The sequence below is a fragment of the Amphiura filiformis genome, chromosome 9, assembly GCF_039555335.1.
Source record: "Amphiura filiformis chromosome 9, Afil_fr2py, whole genome shotgun sequence".
Lineage (NCBI taxonomy): Eukaryota > Metazoa > Echinodermata > Ophiuroidea > Amphilepidida > Amphiuridae > Amphiura > Amphiura filiformis.
Window position 1 is genome coordinate 47980882 of NC_092636.1, and position 21855 is coordinate 48002736.

The following is a 21855-nucleotide window of genomic DNA, read 5'->3' on the forward strand; positions in this document are numbered from 1 at the left end:
TAACCATACCTACGAGGGGGTATCCAAAAGTTTTTGAAATTATGGTCCAAAAATGGTCTCATAAGTATGTTTACTTTCTTTACAGGTGGCGCTAGATGGGCAGTAGGCGCATAACCTGCAAGATGGTGAAAATTGATGCACGCAGCGTGATTAGGTTCCTGCATTTGAAGGGTTAGGCCTACAATGCTCAGAAAATCTATGATGAAATGCAAGCTATCTACGGTGATGATTGCCCATCATACGGCACTTGCTTTTTGAAAAAAAATTCCATACTGGTCACATGTCCCTCACAGATGAGCCAAGAAGTGGACGTCCATCACTTACGGCTGATGCGGCCACAGTGAAGAAACTCAAGAAAGTGGAGGATGTTATCATGAAAAGGTTATGCGCCTACTGTCCATCTAGCGCCACCTGTAAAGAAAGTAAACATACTTATGAGACCATTTTTCGACCATAATGTACATAAGGACCAGTGATTACACTGACAAAATTTCATCAATATAGATCTTTCACTTCTGGGGGGTTTCAAAAACTTTTGGATACCCCCTCGTATGTGTTTACTTTTGCATTTGTGGCACTGGATAGTTGAACTCGAACTTGAACTTTTAATCAGCTTTTAACCTGTATGTAGTCTTCATAATCACTACCATTTGGTATTGACAAGTCAACTGCAAAAAAACTGAAGTCGTGCAGCCCTTATGTTGACCAACAATAATTACAAAGCACTTCTATGATTGGCCAATAGGTTGTGTGTAAAGTTCTCAATGTGGCATTTGATGTGGGCACTTCCGAGATCGGATCTGGAGTGTAGATTTGTGTTGCACGCTTTCTGACTGTCTACACTGCAAATAAAAAATTTGATGAGGGGACGGCATGATTGTTGCAAAATTCAACCACAGCAGTATAGCGTACAAGTGCACCGAATGATGGACTCGCACTTCACATTCCAAAATGCAGAAAAAGGCATTTTGGGACATTGTTGTTTTATGCATTCGGTGCAGTTTTGTAGCCAAGGCTGAATCCAGTCTCTGCAGTACACATGAATGCAGATTGGGCAATTGCAGTTGAAATCCATACACCCCATATGGAAGACATGACTTTAATATTCCACACAGGAAGTGTGACATTCAAATGGGGTTACCTCAATGGGCGACTCCATTTAAAATCTACACCCCCCTGTGTGGGAGATTAAGGTCATGCCTTCCATAAGGGGTATGATAGTATGATAGTGCCGGGGGGGGGGGGCACTCAACTTAAATTTTGGTAGAGGTGTGCGGCGAACTATGGGAACTGAAAAAAGAACCGATTTTCAGGCAAAATAGGGGTTTGATGAACTGAAATTAGGGCCAAATTATAGGCTGTTTAGCTAAAAAATTCCGAATTTGAGCTTAAAGAGCTACAATTGTCAGAGTTTGAGGCTCAAAGAACTGAAGCAGATCCAAATGTGAGGCTTAAGGAACTGCCAGAGAGCCTGAAAGTGGGTCCTTGACAGCCGCACATACCAGTACCACCTTTACATGTGAGTGACCCCTAGTTAGTGTCCTGTTTACGGAGTCTTGGACACACATTCTAGTAGTCTGTGAAGTGTTTTAGCCTGTACAGTAATGCCTCCCCTTTGCTGTTCCCTATCGTCAAGTAGCCACTGTGCGGAGAGATGTCCAAGCAATCTGCGCAACCCATTCTCTCACCAAATGTCAGAGTTTGAGGCTCAAAGAACTGGAGCAGATCCAAATGTGGGGCTTAAGGAACTGCCGGAGAGCCTGAAAAGGGGACCCTTGACCACTGCACATACCCGTACCACCTTTACATGTGAGTGCCTAGTTAGTGTCCTGTTTAGGGAGTCACGATGTCTTGGACACACATTCTAGTAGTCTGTGAAGTGTTTTAGCCTGTACAGTAATGCCTCCCTTTGCTGTTCCCTATCGTCAAGTAGCCACTGTGCGGAGAGATGTCCAAGCAATCTGCGCAACCCATTCTCTCACCAAATGCTGGGAAGTTGGGGAACACTTGGTATGATGGTAAATGCACCTGAAAATAATAATGTAAGAGAGAGGAGAGAGAAAGATATTTAGCCATGGTATGGAAGAGTAACATTTCAGCATCAAGCTTGTTTTTTTGTTTTTTTTAATCGAGTTTTTTGTAATCCTAGCATCCTAGATATCCACGAAAATAGTTTATCCCCCAAAAATCAGTTGATTCCGATTTAGCTTTTGCGAGTTATGCATGTTATGTGTATTTTAATAAAAGCTGCTCCGTAATTTGTCCATGTGTAAATAATTTAGTACTTGATTTAATCGGCAAGAACTTTTTTGTACAAAATCATTATGTAGCTCAGTTTCCAGGGGTATAAAAATCTCAACTTTTTTTGTTGTTAACCCTGTTGGCAAAGTACATAATTTTTCAGTGCAGTCAGTGCATATTTTATTGTGTACCAGCTTGAAATTGCAGGAGTTCACTGAAGGTGCTTTCGTTCATATGCACGAAACAGCTGTCTTGATGCGCTGATGTCACCATCTACACGTGCAGTACACTATATATTGTGTTTGCTTTGAGTTAGTGAGTGACATCGATATCAAACTGTGTCTCTATATGCAGGCATGGGACTACGCATTTATGAAAAAGTCTGGAAAAGCGCGTAAAATTGGACAAAAACACCTGAAAATGGGCTGAAAATAAATAAAACTGCGGGAATTTTGACATCAAAAAAGACTGGTTCCAGAGTTTTGACTGGAAATTCTCATGCCTGATATGCGAGAGATCGTTCTGAATGTGCCGCATTTACATGCTAGCGTATCATGCTGTGATTACGCAAATTCACTCGTTTAAAGCTACACAACCTAAACACACAATGATGTCACTACCAAAAACTCAAAGCGATACCAGTCAAAATAGAAACATGTTTTGAACTCACCAGTTTGCAAATATTCTGTGTAAAGCGAGATGATGTGGCCAGTAGCTCGTTGGTGTGGTTAAACTTGGCTGATGTGGCTGCCGTTACCATGTTCATAACAGATTTCAAAGGCTTTGGGTGGGACTGAGTGAGACATGATTGGTCGTAGATGTTTACCACTCCACTATCACACCTGTAATGAACAAGGAAATGATTGTTATATTAATTTGGGTGGTATGATACTTCATGTGGTCTCATGAATGCATTTACAATTGTACATGACAAATTTATACAAAATAGCAGTAGCTATCATGAAGCACACAGTCAGCGTACCTCGACAGCATCTACCTAAGCTTCAAAGTGCATATTATCATAGCGATAATGCGGGATGTTATCATTCAGCTTTCACAGTTCAAGCAGCTACGGACAGAGTTCAAATTAAGCAGATAGACTTCAGCGATCCCCAAGGAAGGAAAGAGGCTTGTGATAGACAAGATGCCAATATCAAGAACCATGTAAGAATCTAGGAAAGAAAAGAGCAAGGTACACCAACTTGATGTGGGGAACAAGTAAAATGCAGACTAGACAGTATGCAGAGGGGACAAAAACAGCAAATGTAGGCATAAGAAGTAGGCAAAGTTTGATAGCCAAAAACACAGAAGTGCTACACATGCAAAAATAACAAGGATCAATGGGAATACAAAAGTGCACTAGAACGAGTGATGAAAATCACTGTGCATATAAACAGACATGATAAACCAAACAACCAGTGTAGACACAAAAACAATTTGAGGGCCAAAAATGGCCAATTCCAGAGCCCAAAAAGTGTCAGGAAAACAATACAAAAGTACACTGGAGGCGATGAAAATCACTGCGCACATAGCAGACAAACAAAATAAAACAGACAAAAAAACAACCAACCGACGTTTCAAGCAGATAAACTGCTCTTCTTCAGGGACAGACAACAAAATATAAAGCAAACAACGAGAACTACATGCTGTAGTTTGAAAACAAATTCAAGTCAAAAGTTGACTCTACTTAAATGAAGAATCTACTTAAATGAAGGACACATGAACAATGAAGGTGCAAAGGAACTTGTACAAGACGTTAAAAGTCCAATGATGTGATTAAGGGCGTGTCTCCATATTGGTGTGAGAAAGTTGAAGGAATACCGACGCATAGTAAGATAGAGAAGGTATATCCTTGCTGAACAACTGGAAATTCAAGAACAATGAGACAATTGCCTGGAGAGCATACGGTGTTGGCCAAGGCACGGCAGTAAATGTTCAACATACTGTCGATGCGTGTGCACCAGAGCTAATTATCGCTCTTTTTTTCAACACCCAACAGGCAATGAAGGGTTCAAACTGCTTTGCCACTGAGCGGCGTGACGCTTCATCATAATGCTGCTTGCAAGCGGAGTGGCACGCCGCTCAGCGGCATGACCATGAAAGCCAATGTTGTCACTCAGCATCGCCAAAAATCGTATCATGTTCTTATACGTCAGAGCCGCACCGCTCTCAAGTTGACTTGAATTGAACTCCTAGCGATGCTGCTGCTCGGGCAAAGCAGTGGAGTGATCGGTATATAGGCCTGCCGTGGGTTGCTGCTAGTGTTTCTGGTGCGTCTGTGCAGTGAAGCAAAATAGTCATCAGAGCGGCAGGAAAATATGAAACCAGCATAAGACTCATCTGGAAATGGATGATCACAACATAGAAGGCAAGCACAGACACAGTTTAGAAATTGTTAACTTTATTGACCGTGCAAAGGTAACATATGTGGAGTGTTTAGAAAAAGGTCCGGGTAAAGCCCCTGTCATGGAATCACACAATGGCCAAGAGAAGCAGAGTGAAGCTATTCCAACACATGGATGGGCTTTGAAAGAAACATGGAAGACGAAAAAATACTCTGAAGAACAGAAGGAATTTCTGAAACATATGTTTGAAAGGGGTGAAAGATCAGGCATTAAAATTTAAATGTAATCCCAGCATGGTTGCCAAAGAAATGCAGAGAGTACGGGACAAAGAAGGAAACAAAAATAAGAGTTCTCGTCTGCCAGCCAATTGCATCAGCGTTTTCTAGAATGACATCTCAATGCAGAAAGGGCAGAGATACACACTCGCACTTCACATTCAAACCATGGACCACTCAGCAATGGGGGATCATCCTCAGTTTCTGCAATGCACGTATAATGTATTTTTGCAAAATACGTCCGATTAAATGCCATACATAAAAAAATACACAAACAAAATGGGGGAAATTGTCCTTGGTATGTCGATTGAGTACGGACTCGGCATGACCATGTTTGCATGGTCCTAAACAGCATCCATGTTTGGAGGCGATTACATGTAGGGGGTGTGTGTATGTGCGTGTGTGTTACAGCTACTTACCCGCATGCTATATATTGATTATTTCTAGCAATGGCTATACTAGTCCCCTTTATGCAGCCTTCATCTATAAATTTATGTACACAGTTCCTGGTGTTAATATCCCACACATACACCTCACCATCATCTGAAAATGAAATATAATCAAAACAGGTTAACAACCTCATGAGTACTACCTGTTGATTGGTTACAAGACAACTAGTATGATTTATTGAGCCAATCAACAACATGATAAGAAATGGTGGTAGGGTTGAAGAGGCTTAACTCCATGAGTACTACCTGCTGATTGGTTACAAGAAGACTATTATAATCTATTGAGCCAATCAACAACATGGTAAGAATGGTGGTAGGGCTGAAGAGGCTTAATTCGATGAGCGCTACCTGCTGATTGGTTACAAGAAGACTATTATGATTTATTGAGCCAATCAGCAACATGATAAGAATGGTGGTAGGGCTGAAGAGGCTTAATTCCATGAGTACTACCTGCTGATTGGTTAAAAGTAAACTAGTATGATTTATTGAGCCAATCAGCAACATGCTAATTAAGAATATAGTAGGGCTGAAGTGGATTGAGCTTGAATATTTAGAAGCTGAAAATATCGCATGATTAACCAATCAGAAACGCTGTAAGATCTGCTTATATTTTTGTGATCACCACATACTGATGAATAGCAGACAAATAATAGGATCCACAACTTATATAAGTTCCCCCAAACACTTTTTGAATTAAATGAAAAATATTTTATAAAATGTAAAAATGTATGTGTAGCATTACTGGTTGTACACATCTGCAGAGCACCACACATATTGCATTCGGTCACAAATTATGATTCATTATGCAAAGGGAGCCCATTTTAAAAGTTGCATCGGAGTCCGTAGGAGTCAACTCTCAACCACTACAGTAGACCAGGTGTGTTTATGTTAAGGAAAGTTGACTCCTATGAACTTTTTAAACAGCCTCTGTTTTAACATAGTGAACCATTTGTGACTGAACTCAATGATGTGTGAATGTGTGATGCTATAAATTGGTCCAAATGTGTAAAACACAAAAGGCTACACATACGTATTTACATTTTGTGAAATATTAGTTTTGTACAAAGATTATTTACACATTAAAAGTACAAACATTTTTGTTAATCTAGCTGATCTTATCCAAGGAGTACAGAGATGATGCTCATAAATATGTGCAAGAAACAACAAAATGAGTGTGAGGGCAAAGGTCATCAGCTGTTTAGATGACATAATTAATTGACTGATGGATTGATTTATTGCTGACTGTTGGATTTGATGAAAGATGGACTGACTCAAAGATTGACTGACTGACTGACGGATGGATGGATGGATGGATGACTGATGGATTAATTGACTGAAGGATCAATTAACTGATTGACTGACTGATGGTGTGATTAACTGACTGACTGACAGACTGATTAACTGACTGACAGACAGATTGACTGACTGATTGAGTGACTTGACTAACCAACAGATTGACTGACTGTCTGACATACTAATGGATTGATTGACTGATTGATGGATCCTATAGCTGTTAGATCCTATATAAACTGTACCCAACGTACCCCTTTGTATTAAGACTACAGAGGATGATGTTACATATATTTTTATGGTGCAGAGTCACATCTTACCTATGGATATACTGTATACCCCAATATTTTCAAGCAGGAATATATTTTTACGGTTTCATGTATCATTGATTATTTCACGGGTTATTAAATTCACGGTTGTGGATATCTCCTCAATAGAATAACATTTAAAATGCTTAAATTATTTTTGCTGGGTTTTATTTTTGCGGATGCCTCTTACACATACATACCTCCAATTGTTAGCAACTGTGAGCCATCTGATGTGAATGCCATTGCTGACACACTGCCATTCATCTTCAGAACATCTATTAATTCTTTATTCTGCAAAGATCAATGTATGTAATAATAAGAAAGATGAGATTTTAAAACAGTCCGACTCCGCCATATTTGCATGTCGCTCATAGAGGGCGGTTTAAAGCGGGCTGAATAGTGTACCTCCAGATTATTTCCCCATGCACCAAGCACACTTTTGATATAACCCTCACTCGATAAAATCTTACAAAGCAAAACCACTGTGCACGCATGCATCTCAAATAATCGGCTGACGCAATAAGCCCAATCGGCATTGGAAGTTTGCAATGCATTGTGGGACAGTTTTTGCAGTTTTAGGACACTTTGTCCTTTGACCTATCGGGAAAATTGCTGTAATTATTAATAATTTATTTATTATTGTCATAATGTTATCATTAAAAATATTTAAATAATTAATTCATTTAATAATAATGTTTTTTAAGTTTGTTTTATTCTAGTAACAAGTTTTAAATTATATTTTGTACGCACAAAACCCGAATTTTCCAGATAGGTCAAAGGGCAAAGTGTCCTAAAAAAACCGGAAGTTACAATAGCGATTTGGCTTATAGCCCAACTCATATATGCAGTTTTGTTGGCAGGGCCAGTGAAACACCTGTGGCTACCAGTCAACGATTAGAGTGCTTGGCACAAGATGGTGGAAACATACAGGAAGACTACTAACTTCGTTGTTTATTTCCTCTCCTTTTTTGTTTTTTCTTTCCTTTCCGATAGCTAAAACCACTTATAATGTTAGGATTAAAGTGTGTGCTTGCATGTACTGCGTTATGCCTATAGTGAGTAGTAAGTGCAACATACAAACCTTTGTAACGCTCAAATTAAATAATGTTAACCGACTGCTCTTCAAGTCAGGAATTATTTATTTATTATTCATTAGGCATTTCAACAAAAATATACAGCAAAATTAGACCAGCAAGCAAGGGCTGCCAGGGCCCAACAAAAGTGGCAAATAAAGCACTGACATCTAAAAGATGAGTGGACCCCACCCTTGCAAGCTGGGCATGAAAATAAACAAAGTATTGCACTATAAATACACATAAAAATTACAAAGATTATTTACACATTAAAAGTACAAACATTTTTGTTAATCTAGCTGATCTTATCCAAGGAGTACAGAGATGATGCTCATAAATATGTGCAAGAAACAACAAAATGAGTGTGAGGGCAAAGGTCATCAGCTGTTTAGATGACATAATTTATTGACTGATGGATTGATTTATTGCTGACTGTTGGATTTGATGAATGATGGACTGACTCAAAGATTGACTGACTGACTGACGGATGGATGGATGGATTGATTAACTGACTGATGGATTAATTGACTGAAGGATCAATTAACTGATTGACTGACTGATGGTGTGATTAACTGACTGATTAACTGACTGACAGACTGATTGACTGACTGATTGAGTGACTTGACTAACCAACAGATTGACTGACTGTCTGACATACTAATGGATTGATTGACTGATTGATGGACTGATTGACTGATTCTGACTAACTTACTGATTGCTTAACTGATTGATAAATTTACCTTAACAAAAAGTAAATTTATTGATTGATTGACTAACCGATTGATAAATTGATGTATTTACCTTAGCAGAGAGTAGATATACATGACCGTAAGAACCACTGAAAGCCACATATTTCCCATCTGGTGAAACTTCAAACATCATCATTCGTTTTTCATTAGTACCTGCAGTAAACAAACAACAAAGCACTAAAAGGATTAAACAGTTTCACTCTGGAGAACACAGCTCTGCTGCCGTTTAAAATGACTGGTAGTGGTAATCATTATTACTAATCCACAATGTAATGTGGGATTAGACTGTTCTCTGAAAATTATACACATGCCACTCAATATAAATGAAGCATAAATTTTAATAGTGACGGAACTAGGGGTTGTGGCACCCAGGGGCAATTATACAGAATGGCACCCCCTTCCTAAAACAATTGGGGAGTGTGCAAAAGTTTCAAATGACTATTTATGTTGAGAAGCGTGCAAGGTGCAAATTTTGACTTTCACTGCTTGGAGGGGGTGCAGAATCAATCTGGGAGTCAATAAATTTGGTGCACCCAAGACAGTGCCCAGGGCACAGACCTCCCTTTTCCCTAGCTACGCCACTGCTCAGACTAATTAGGTTGAATATGGTTTCCATGCAGTTATAAATTTACCTTTAACATTTGGTATTCTTGTGATATTGCCACCAATCATATCATAGACAAAGAAGTGTCGATATCTTGAAGACATGATGACCTCCATACCATCGGCTGAAAACTGGGCTCTATTGATGGGAAAACGTTCCATGTTTATTGTTTGTTTTTTGGGGTTTAGTTTACCATCGATCTGCAATGACACAGTACAAATACAAAGGAATGGGTTAATGTTTTTGTGTCCCTAGGTTAGAGCAAGATTCTACAATCATCGAAATAAGTCTTGAAACGCTTGCATGTAAGTAACAGAAAACTGTCGCCCCCTCTCCCCATGCAATGTTGAGAAATGCCAATGTCTTTAGGGACCAACCCAAAAGTTCGATGAAGCCCTATAAACGAAAGTCCTTTCATTAGAAGGCTAACTCCTCCCCCCTCCCCTCTAACGTAAGTATCAAATATTGAAAATTCCAACCCATATTTGCTGGGCACAGGGGCCGTCGCCCGTCGCTATGGTCAATGGGGTTGTGGAGGATGCGACATTGCTAGGATATTGACCACGTTCAAGAAACAATAATTCCATTTTATTTTGAAATATTTTTCTTCATAAAAAATTAGGACTTGCTGGATTTTCAAATAAAAAAAGAATCAAAGTGCGGTACAGCTGCTTTAAAAATGAACTACAAGTTGTAAGTTGCGAGTACCGCACTCTATATTTATTTGAAATCATTTTGAAGCAACCACTGTAAAATGTCAATATCGTACTTCGGAAAATACTAAAATTTTACAATTATATATTAAATCCTTTAAAAAGGGTCAACTTTGACCGATGTTTTAACTACATTTTTACAAACGTAATCGGACTTTTTGAACCCCCTCCCTCCCTAACTAAAGGACTTTCGTTTATAGGGCTTCATCGAACTATTGGGCTGTTCCCTTAGTGGTTTCCCAATGTGTTCCAACAATGATTGATGGGGAGAGGGGAAGGGTAAATCATTGTTGTAGATGTCATGTTTGTTTGACAATGAGTTTTACACATGTTTCTAACAAGGACATTTAGAGCTTTCAGAAACTGAAAACCCCATGTTGATACGACTTTTCTTTGTGAAGTTACGTCGATTTTTTAATCGCTGAAAACAATATAAAACAAAAGAATTTTAACACTTTCTTTGCCAATATCTCAAAATCAATATTAGCGACATCAGACTCATTTCCCTTGATCGTGTCACATATACGTCATTTCCATGATCATAAGAAATTCTGCACGGAATTTCGACAGAGTGTGCCAAGCATTCCAAGTAGTTTTTTTTAAGATTGTAGGTTACGGTACAGGTTACTTGGGGCTTAGGTTAAGTTACAGTAAGGTTTGGAGAATGGGTTAGGATTATGTATTACCAAAATGGGGGGAATTGGCATCTCTGATACTTGACTTACCTGGAACAAGATTCAGTTCTGGTCTTCTCAATTGAACCCGGGACCTGCTTCATGCACCAAAGTGAGTACCCTACCCATTATGGCCACACTCTTGAATGCTATACTTGACTTACCTGAAATAAGATGAGGTTCTGGTCTTCTCCGGCTGTTAATAGCACCTGTGATGATGGGTGGAATTGTACTGATGATATTCTACCCTGGATTAAGTAAGAACAAAAATGAAGCTGTTACACCAAAATTTCAAATTACAAGCAGACAAGTGATTAATATATCAAAAGAGTATTTTGTGTATGAAGGCGGCTCTATAATAAACGCAAGACGAAGAAATAAATGGCACATCAGCTATTTTTCAAGGGTGCTCTATTTTACTTTGAAAATACATGAAAAAATACAGATGGCAAAAGAATTAAGATACCAGTTATGTTCACCCCTGTATACCCTAACAAAGAAAAATATGTCAAAATTTAAAAGCCAATACCTGCACCCTTTTATAATAGCTCTGATTGAAAACCTCATTTGTTGTAATCGGTCCAAAATTAAAGAAACAGTGATCGAAAACCCAAGGAAGGAATGAAAAAGTTACATTACAATGTTCTAATAATGGAAAGCACTTTGTGTACAAATAGGGTATCCAATGGAGCAATTTGTAACTTCTGAATTTGCATCTTCCTTGAGATTTTGGATCACTGCATCTTTATTTCTTGAGTATGAGGGTGCTATACCCACCCCCATTTTTAGAACATGCAATTTAAAGGCCAATTACTCTAAAATAATGCATAGTCTTTGAAGTTGAACACAGCATAATAAATCAAGCAAGTTCTCAAAGTATATGATTTGTAGAATGAACTTTTGCAAAACATATCAAGTGTTATTTTTTCAATAATATATTGATTTAGATAATGAAAATCAATTTTTTTGGCTGCTTTGACCAACAATACCTCATCTACCCTTACGTAATACACTTTACACTATTAGTACCTCAGTAGGTCTTTCTTTATTTGCATTCCTAACTTTCTGATAGTTGAGACTGTTCTTTGGTAGCTGTTGAGATGAGGTCAAGTAGTCACCGGTTCTCCTTAGAAACTGATTCTCATCGTCATCAGAATCTGAATCGTCTTCTGATTCTTCACCTGCAAAGTAAAAACGAATTATCAATTTATTAATATATCTACACAGACCTGCCAACCTACTGAACTCAGAATAAGGGACATTGAGGCCAAAACCTTGTACATGTACACAAACCTGGTACCGATAAATTCAAAGACTTGAGGTGTGCAATACTTTCAGAATTCAGGGAAGGTTTTGCAAGTCTAAATTTATCACAATAGACTAAAGAGAATACTATAGCAAAATTTTAAAGTGAAATTTGCATCATTTTCTGCTGTTCTTACATTTAAATTTGCCATCACTGAAATTTTCAGAAAGCAGGATCGACTGTCCCTCTTTTTTACTTTGGAAAACCCCAATGCGGGACAGTTGGCAGGTATGTTTACAGCATTTGTTACACACTTTAATCCTTTCATATGTCTCAAAGTGCTGCTGTTTAATAGAGACTTCAGAATCATTTCACGTCCTCCATGCAGGCAACTGTATTCAGGTACATGCCCTGAAACTGTGTAGGCCCTACTGTTCACATTTTTTCAGTCAAAATAAATCTACTTTTTGCCCCAAACAGCTGATTTTAAAGGTATTCAGCAATTTCTGTCAAACTAAATCCACTTTATGCCAACAAAATGGCCAGTTTTAAATGCATACAGCAAATAAAAAAATCCTAAACAAAAAAATCTGGGTCGGTTGAGCCCATAGGACAGGGCTTTTTTATCGCCTTTACAGTTCTTGTGATAATGCCAATGGTAAATCAAAACGAAAGTGTTGGGTGTTCCCCCTCCCAAGCAAAATCATGCACATGGGGCAGAAATGATACCCCTTATATTAAGCCTTGACATATATACATACATAAAGATATTTATAAAGCGCCTTTAAAATTTATCAAAGCGCTGAACAAGGAGAGAAAGGATGGAAAAAAGAAACACAGAAGGAACAAGAGAGAAGCTAACTAAATAGGCGAGTTTTCAATTTCTTTCTGAAAACTGGAATTGATAGAGACTCCCTGATGACTTTAGCGAGTTTATTCCATTCCCTCGGGCCAGAGACAGAGAAGGTATTTAAACCAGCTGTTCTATGTGCCCTAGGCTGACCCATATCCACTCCTCTTGCATGTCAGCTTCATGTTTCAGTATTTGAATGCAAATACTGCTAGGTCATGCTTCCCTCCGACCCACCTTAGCAACACTTTCTTTATTTTTTAGTTTAGAGCAAAAGAGAAACCAAAAGTGAGAACTTGTAAAGGCCCATTGTCTATTTTCATACCTGTCTGCTTTAATGGCTTCTTCTTCTCTGACTTTAACTGGGCCCACGATGGAGTGCTGCCAACCGTCTTCTCAAATCTGCAGGGAAATACCATCAAAATCAAATCTAGTAAGTAAACAATTTGACATGTAGGAGGCCAAGGCAATGAAGGTCTACTTTCTGTCATCTTGCTTCCACTTCCTTCTTTTATCAGGGTACCCTTGACTGGAATTCTTTAACTGTTTACAGCAGGTTCATTACCAACAACAATTCCTTCAAATCCCATGTCAAAATTCCTCATGTCACCTTTTTTTTTTTTCTCTGTTTTTATCAACTTTTTGCAGGTACATTTTCATTTATGGATCCCCGTTGGAAATATTTAGCCAACTTTATGGGTTATCCTGGCTCATTGACTAGAGTGTTTGTTTCTTGTGATGTAGCTTGATTGCTAATATGTGACACGATCAAGGGAAATGAGTCGGATGCCGCTAATATTGATTTTGAGATATTCTTTTGTTTTATATTGTTTTCAGCGATTGATAAATTGACATAACTTTGCAAAGAAAAGTCATGTCAACATGGGGTTTTCAGTTTCTGAAAGCTCTAAATTTCCCCTTTAAAAACATATGTAAAACTCATTTTCGACCAGGGTCGACATGTGACTCATTCCCCTTGATCATGTCACATATGTTCTTGTTTTTTTATACTGTTGTCAATTCTGCAAAAAAAAAATGTATACATCCACTGCTCGAAACATTGTCTCTTCAGTGAAACATCAACAACAGTTATCGCTGAAAACGCAGTGGACCAGATCATTCGTGATCCAGCAGTCAGCCCAGGTGAAAACTAATGCAGTGAGTACTTATATGTATGTCAATGGATTTGTCAAGCACAAATGTTTGCAATATGAATGATATGAATTTCAAATTTCTAGCCTTGACCTTGACTCAAGTTTGACTCAAGTTTGGTAGTGACATCAGTGCTTTGACACTGCAAGCGTGCCAACAAACAGCCATTGTGTGTGTGTGTCTACACAATGTACGCTCTGTATGATTAGGTTGGAATGTGCGATTTGATATAGTGAGCTATCCTGCACTTGCATTCATCATCATCAGCTTTATTCAGCCCACTGCAGGGAAAAAGCCTCCCCAATTCAAGTTGGCACCAAAGATTCCTGTGAAATCCTGTCATTTGCTTTTGTCGTCCACCTTATCCCTATGAAACTTGATAACTCATCTCCCATCTAACTTTCTGTCTGCCTTGGTGTCTTGATCCCAGCCAAGGCTGCCATTCTGTGACATTCTTTGTCCATCTATTATCTGCTGATATGTGGCAAATTGGTTGAATATGTCTTTAGTCTTTTTCATGTTTAAAATCTTTAGTCCTACCGGTACTTGGTTACTTCTCTGGTTATGTCTCTGACTTTTGTCTTTTTCATGTTACAAAGTGAAACAAGGTATAGATAACGCATGGTCTTCGATAGAATTTGACAAGTGCTTATCATTTTCACCAAAACTGCTTGTCCAAAATTTGATCCTGAAAACATAAATCAGACCTCTGCCTCATCATAAGAAAGTATATTAACACATACAAATACATTCGAAAAACACACAAACTTACTGTGACTTTAGTCTTTTCTTGAGTTCTTTGCCTTCAAGTTTAGATTCATCATGAGTTTTCCACAATACATTATGGTGACCCTTGGCTTCCTCCGGTACACTATCAAGAGTGAAAGAGAACAATAACATTGAATGACAACTATATTTTAAACGATGCAGAATTTGGACAACGGTCCTACATGTATCAAAAAGAATTATGGTACTTACATTTTGTAGAACACAAATCCCCCCCCCCAAAAAAAATAAACAGGGGGGGAGAGAAACACATTTTATGTGTAAAAAGGTAACGTGCTGCAAGAGAGAACATTTCAGGTTGATTTTCTTCGCAATGAAAATATTAATTTGCCTTTTCTTTGTAATACTAATTTAATTCCCTTGTAAAATCTAACTTTTAAAACGATTTCTACCGTTCACTGCAACAGCCGCTTCATGTTAGAGGGAATGAGATGGAACAGACACAGACAATCAATGTGAGAAATCTAGTGACTAGTGAGCATCAATTTCAATTTAATTAGTTGGAATAGCTGATTTTGCAACTTTAAAATACCTTTTCAAAATCGAATCTCTACCTTACAAATACTACGCAGTAATTTATATGCCCTGGTGCGGGGGGGGGGGGCATAATTTTTTCAGCCGATAATGTTTAATGGATTTGAGTGTTAACTTTGTACCTTATCTGTTCATCGTCGTCATCCTCCCAGGCAGGTTTGCTTTTCTCCTTGTCCAGCACACCTATTTGATGATCTGGTGAATCATCTCCATCTTCAACATATTCCTCATCTGATGAAGAGTCACTATCACTACCATCACTCTGCAAAAAAATAATTAGTACCCAAAAAGTTTATTTTAACATGTTTAGATGTTTAGCAATATTGGGGAGCTGTTTAAATGCTTAATATTGACAGCCTGCCTGATGCGTGACGTCAAGCGTGTGCATCGGACATCAAAAATATGTGAAATACATGTATGTCATCAAAGTACGTCAATTAAAAAAAAATTTTGAATTTTTAATCAGTGTTGACATTTGTTGCAACGCAATTGTTAAATTACCTGACGTTTAAAACGTCAGATAATTTAACAATTGCGTTGTTCAGTTGACCAAAATGGTAGCTCCTGGTCACCTCAGATTCATATCACGCATGGCGTAATGACGTCAGTATCAAGCTGCTCAATATTTAAATATTCATGAAACCGACCACATGGTCACAATCGGTGAATCAGAGTGATTGGAATTAACGCGACATGCTTGACCTTACAGGGGGTCAGAGATATGTATATTCATGTATGAATGGCTGCTGGCTAAACAGCGATGCGGATATAGTATTCATCACTGGGACTGAGAAATGCGACATTTTCGATGTTTGTACCAGGGAATTTCAGACACGGAGACTTCTAATATTCATCCAAAGGTAACCAAAGGGTTGGGGATCGCATTTTTAACTATCACTAAATGTTTCGGAATTGAGGTAGACTAAAAAGTAGACCATTTCGGGGACTATAATTGGTGTAGATGTCACAATTGGAACAGTAGTGAGCGATAAGTGACCAACTTGTAGTACGGTACAGGGAACCCATACCGTAGTACATGTAGCTCTGCACAACATACTTAGATAGGGCATCACCAATTACAATAATGAAAATGTCATACCGATAAATAAATGATGTGTCTGTTTGCCCGTTTTTTTAAGTTTGCCTTGCGAACTAACCAACTTGGCATCCAGCACAAGTATACAAAAATGTATTTGGGCCTAGTTCACCACATAAACTTGTATGGCTCAAAATTCGGACCGCTCGTTTTGAAAATTGTTGACGTTTTAATGATCCCGATTTCCGGTCAATTATTTTAGCTGTGTCACATCACGTGCATGACACTGGTGGGTACCAGCCAAACCTCAGAAGAAAAAAAAAACACGATCGCCGATAACGATGTGATATGGGACTTACATAGAATTACACAGATATATTTCTTGCCAAAATTTGACCATTTCTAGGCAAGTTGGCCCTACTTTGTCTGCGTTATGTGAAAGAGGACAGTCTTAAGTAAGTAAACTACGCAAAAAAAGTTTCTTTATGGTTAGGAAATTTACCCACTATTAAAATCTAGCGACCAATTGTGTACTTTTGCTAAATAATCGCATGCGGAGATTGTCCTCATGCATTTTGACACCTCAATCACTACCCTACGACACTCCTGAGAAAAGATATGAATGTTTAAGTAACACGAAGTCGAAAAATGAAAATTGCAAAGAAGCCTATTCAATGGTTTTAGAGCTGATTCACTGATCCAAGACGGTTTCATTATTCCCGCCTTTTCAATTTTAATTTAAAGCATTTTAATTGATGCATGTTGGATAATCCTTTGCTTATTGTGCAGATGAATGATCAAAGACAAAGGTGAGTGGGTACTAAGACATTTACGTTTTGAGAGATGGATTTGGAAAAAGGATTCAAAACAGGTCATGATTATCAGCTGCATTCCTGGAAGCAGAAGGAATTGAGACACTTGAGTGGCCCTCCAGAAGCCCTTATCTTAACCCCTTGGAGAACCGTTGGGATCAGCACAAGAGACGAGTCAACAAGAAGATAAAGGCAGATACAACAGTGGTGGGATTGCGTCGCATCGTTATCAACGAGTGGAACTGGGTTGAGCAAGGTAACATTCGACGCCTCGTTAGGAGCATGAGACGCCAAGTGGCTGCTGTAAGGGAAGCCAACGGTGGACACACAAAGTATTGAAAGGCTGGTAAAGAAAGAGATTAATCTCAAGTTAAGTTGGAAGCGGCAGTATGATGCCTGAAATGTGCTCAGCAGTTAAACAAAAAATGTTATCTGCATAGTTGTTGTTTTTTGTGTTCTTTTATGCTGAAAACTTGAATAGGCCTTTTTGCAATTTTCATTTTTCGACCTCGTGTTACTTAACCATTCATATCTTTTCTCAGGAGTGTCGAGAGTAGTGATTGAGGTGTCAAAATGCGCAGGACAATCACCCGCATGCGATTATTATTTAGCAAACGTACAAAATTAGTCGCTAGATTTTAATAGTGGGTAAATTTCCTAACCATAAAGAAACTTTTTTTGCGTAGTGTATATATGTGCAACGCTTTTGATGTTTTGGGAGCCTGGGAGGGATCCGAATAAAAAAATGACGGAGCCTATTCTTGACTGTGTAATATTCCTTCACCACACTGCCGTACGGTAATAGTCTTATACAGTGCCGCCGACAAGGGGGGGTAACCGGGGGCGTTACCACGGGGCCCGGGTCCTAGGGGGCCCGTAAAAAGTGAAGAAAAGACACTTTATTATGGGGCAGTAAAAGCAAAGAAAACGGACCTCAGGGGCCCGTAAAAGATACCTTGCAATAGGCATATTTTCTTTGCTTTACTATATGAGCCAACAAAGGTCTCTTTTCTTAGGCCTATGGTATCTCTTCTTTGCTTTTTACGGGCCCTCCGAGGTCTCTTTTTTTCTTTTTTTTTTTATGGGTCCATTAGGGTATATATCTTTTCTTTGCATTAAGCTTTTTTACATACTCACTAAGGTCTCTTTTTCTTCATTTACGGGCCTATGGTATCTTTTCTTTGCTTTTTACGGGCCCACTATGGTCTCTTTTCTTTGCCTTTTATACACGTCCATTATAAGGTCTGTTTTCTTTGCTCTTTTACGGCCCATAAAAACCAAACAAAAAAGTAACGGGCCCGTAAAAAACTAAGAAAAGAGACATGCATTTTATAAAAAAAATACACGATAGCCTTTGAAGCACACACTCTAATAAATATTTCATTTGAATTTACACTTTGCTTTTGCCAAAATGATCATCCTCGATATGGTCGAATGTCACAAATAGGTCACCCAAAAATGGAGGATCCGTAACATGAAAACGCTTTCTTCACACTTCAAGTTTGGTTTATTCCAAAAGTATAATACCTATTGTAGAAAGTTTGGTGTCATTTTGTAGATAATTATGTTCTTTGTCAAATACAAAAAAACCCAAGTCAATTGGACATATACTTTGAGATTTATACTTCAATATGTAAGATGTGTCAATGGAGGATCCGGGGCGGGAGAGCCGGGGTGGGAGAGCCCCATAGGATTGTACACAAAATTGTGAAAATATGGCAAACTTTAAACCTTTGTATCTTAAAAAGTACAAGTAGCATGGACCACAAATTGCACATATATCATCCTGGATTGTAGATCTACCTCATAGTAGATCAAATGTAACAAAAGATGTAACTAATAAATTGCCTAATTAAATGCTAATTAAGACAGTTTTCCCTATATGTTACTGTACAAAGTGTGCATGTAACGCTCCGACATTTCCAAGTGGCTTATCTCTTGCCAGAGTCACCCTGCTTATTCAAAAGTACACATATTTTTAAGGAAATTTGATGAGGAATTCAATTATGCTATTAGTTTTAGTGCCAGAAATGGAGTTAAAAAGTTTTGATTGATAATGTCATTAAAATTGTAAAATTATTTTACAATTTTTGACCACCCTAACATATGTTTAACGCAAGGATAGCAAACTCTTTCTTCCTAATTTGCTTGAAGGGCCCATGCAATGTCTTTCTGAATCCATATTTATTTTGAGCTACATAGCTTTCAGAAAAGAAAAATATGGGGTTCATCATGACAAGAAAGATGCTAATTTTGTTGTTGTTTCACCCTGTATATTTCTTACCCACCCTGTATTATGATGTTATACTTTGTTGATTCGGCATCCTTGTAATATAAGCTTTCCAGAAATATATACTTTTAATGGTCTAAAATGTTTTCATTAAAAGTTGTGTTTAAGTGAATCAAAATTGGTGATTTTTTTCTCATTTTACATTATGTTACACAAAAGATGACCAGTTCATGACATGCGACCATATAATGAAATCTTCGAGAAATCAGGGGAGTGCAGGTTAATCGTGGGAACACAAATTGCAAATTTTCGCGCGCTTCGCTCGCATTGTGCCCTTCACTTTATTATTTGATCATTATCCGCACAGAGTTTGTTTCAATACGTCCAATCTGTGAGCAAAAGTTGCTAATTCGAATTACAAAATTTCCGTGCGCTTTGCGCGCATTTTCCAATTCACCGGTTCATACTTGAAACATTTTGGCTTCAAATTGGCTTTAAATTGGCAATTTTTTTGCACTTCGCGTGGAAGTTGTTCAGATAAACTTAATCTGGGAGCAAAATGCCATTCAAATTTCAAATTTGTCTCCTTTAATGTTCATATTTGATTATTGGCAGCTAAACATGCTACTTTCGCTCCGCTGCAACATATGTTCAAGGATTTTACACCAACCTCCCTCCCCCATGTTACAAAGAAGTTTATGCCACTGTTGCCCCCCCACACACCCACTCACGCCCCCCCACCCACACTTATGAAGTCCTGCACCGTCATCACTGAGCAAAGGGGCCCGTGCGTTCACATTGCCCCCGGGCCCGTAATGGCTCTCGGCGGCACTGGTCTTATACGATGGACACTGGACAGATAGTATCCGTTTGTGAATGAGGACATCGTATAAGTTCCTTGTACTATAGTTGGGCCTTGCTCAGTGTGATGTAGTCGGTTTCCCATGCATTTGAATGGGAATTATTTTGCCTACTCGCCACAAGTTTAGGGAGCACATTTCTTCAATATTTTGACAAGTTGACATCAAATGTTCTATTCTATATTGTTTGGCAATAATGTCTTTTGCCAATAGTACGTCCAAAGTTGTAATTTTGTGTTTTTGATCGCAAAGATCGGATATTTTTATTTCTTATTCCAATTCTGCACTCTTCGCAAGGGTGGAGAATTCGGCAGAACTTTGACGATAACTTTGCCTTTTTGGACACTAAAATCCATTCGATCCTTAAATTAATTTTGTTTCAACCGAGTCTTGATTTAGCAAGCACAATAAGGTGGGTACCAATTTTATATACCTTTGATGAAATTTTGAATTTTTTTTTCGAATATCTGACCTGCGCAAACCGTAAATGTGTATTTTCCATAGACAGACAAAATGGCGTGAGCCAGTCCTTAGGTACGCACAGTATGTATCGTAGGACTGGCATGACTGGTGAGCGAGTAGTGTGAACTGTGATATGTCATGTATTAGTGCCGTACTATTACGCTGACTTTCGTATTCGGCGAGGCCCTGGTTTGTTTACAAACAGAGAGGTAGACAAAAAACCGTTCCGTTTGTCCAAACACTCTTGGATAAAAGTATCAGAAGGATGGTCCACAATAGCGTGATTCACGTAACATGAATAGGGATTAAAAAGCTGTCACATATAGAACCATGTGCTTCTATTGTCCAATTTGCCATCAAGATTTCATTTGGAAACAGTTCAGACCCAGAACAGGATCATGTCAGAAATTAATATTTTGTTCTGGGTCTGATTATTCGGCATGTTCGGACTAGTCATGAGTACAGTGTATGTGATACTTGCCTTGCCAAATTTATTACGTTGATCAAACACACTGTTAACAATGATCTGCTCGCCTCCCAGGACCGCTTTAGCCAGCCTCGCTTCTTCGGCATCTTCCCTCTCGTCATCACCCAATGTTGGAATAATATCTTTTTTCACAGTCTTTTTCGATCGGGAAGCTTTCACTGAAACATCAATTTCTTCGGTAGCACCGACTTGATTTAAACGTTTCTTGGCTCTTCGCAACATCACTTCCTGCCTTGGAAAATTCCCTAACAAAAAGAATAGTTTAACCTACTTGTTTAAGGGTTTAAAATGTGGTATTTCAGTAAGCTTAAGCAAGATCACATGCCGTGGAGGCTGACATTTTATTGTTCTAGTACTAAGGAAATTCCTTCTTTTATACTGGAGCACCTCCGTATTCACGGAATATAAAAACAAGAACTGTCTTTAAAAAGACATAGCGAAGGTATGTTTTGAGCACGTTTCATGGAAATTTAACTCAGATGACACCTGATGACCTTGATCTTGAAAAAAATGTCTTACAACTTTTATTCAAAATTGAACAATCCATACTCATTAAAAAAAAAAATGTTAGAATGAACAATAGACCATCAGGAGTGACACAGGTCAAAAACTACACTCGCTTTCAGAGAAGAACAGCACCGGGAACAGCAGTCCCTTGCTCAGATTGACGCGAGCGCCC

At 38.5% G+C, this 21855-nt stretch overlaps 1 protein-coding gene across 1 annotated transcript; it reads right to left on the bottom strand.

The window, feature by feature from the left end:
* Nucleotides 1-1678: 1678 nt before the first annotated feature.
* On the bottom strand, nucleotides 1679-21545 carry LOC140161076 (U3 small nucleolar RNA-associated protein 18 homolog). Its single transcript, XM_072184466.1, has 12 exons — nucleotides 21171-21545; nucleotides 15412-15551; nucleotides 14742-14840; nucleotides 13143-13219; nucleotides 11751-11902; nucleotides 10886-10969; nucleotides 9363-9534; nucleotides 8783-8883; nucleotides 7109-7199; nucleotides 5281-5404; nucleotides 2912-3083; nucleotides 1679-2028 (listed from the first exon to the last, which is right to left on the bottom strand). The coding sequence occupies exons 1-12, from the start codon at nucleotides 21396-21398 to the stop codon at nucleotides 1885-1887; spliced, it is 1584 nt and encodes a 527-aa protein (XP_072040567.1). The 5' UTR covers nucleotides 21399-21545; the 3' UTR covers nucleotides 1679-1884.
* Between the last annotated feature and the right edge of the window lie 310 nt (nucleotides 21546-21855).

Coding starts and splice junctions, on each gene's coding strand:
- LOC140161076 (XM_072184466.1), bottom strand. CDS start 21,398: ATGTTGCGAAGAGCCAAGAAACGTTTAAATCAAGTCGGTGCTACCGAA. Junction 14,841..15,411: donor GACGACGATGAACAGATAAG/GTACAAAGTTAA, acceptor CACTCTTGATAG/TGTACCGGAGGAAGCCAAGG. Junction 7,200..8,782: donor TATATCTACTCTCTGCTAAG/GTAAATACATCA, acceptor TGATCTTTGCAG/AATAAAGAATTAATAGATGT.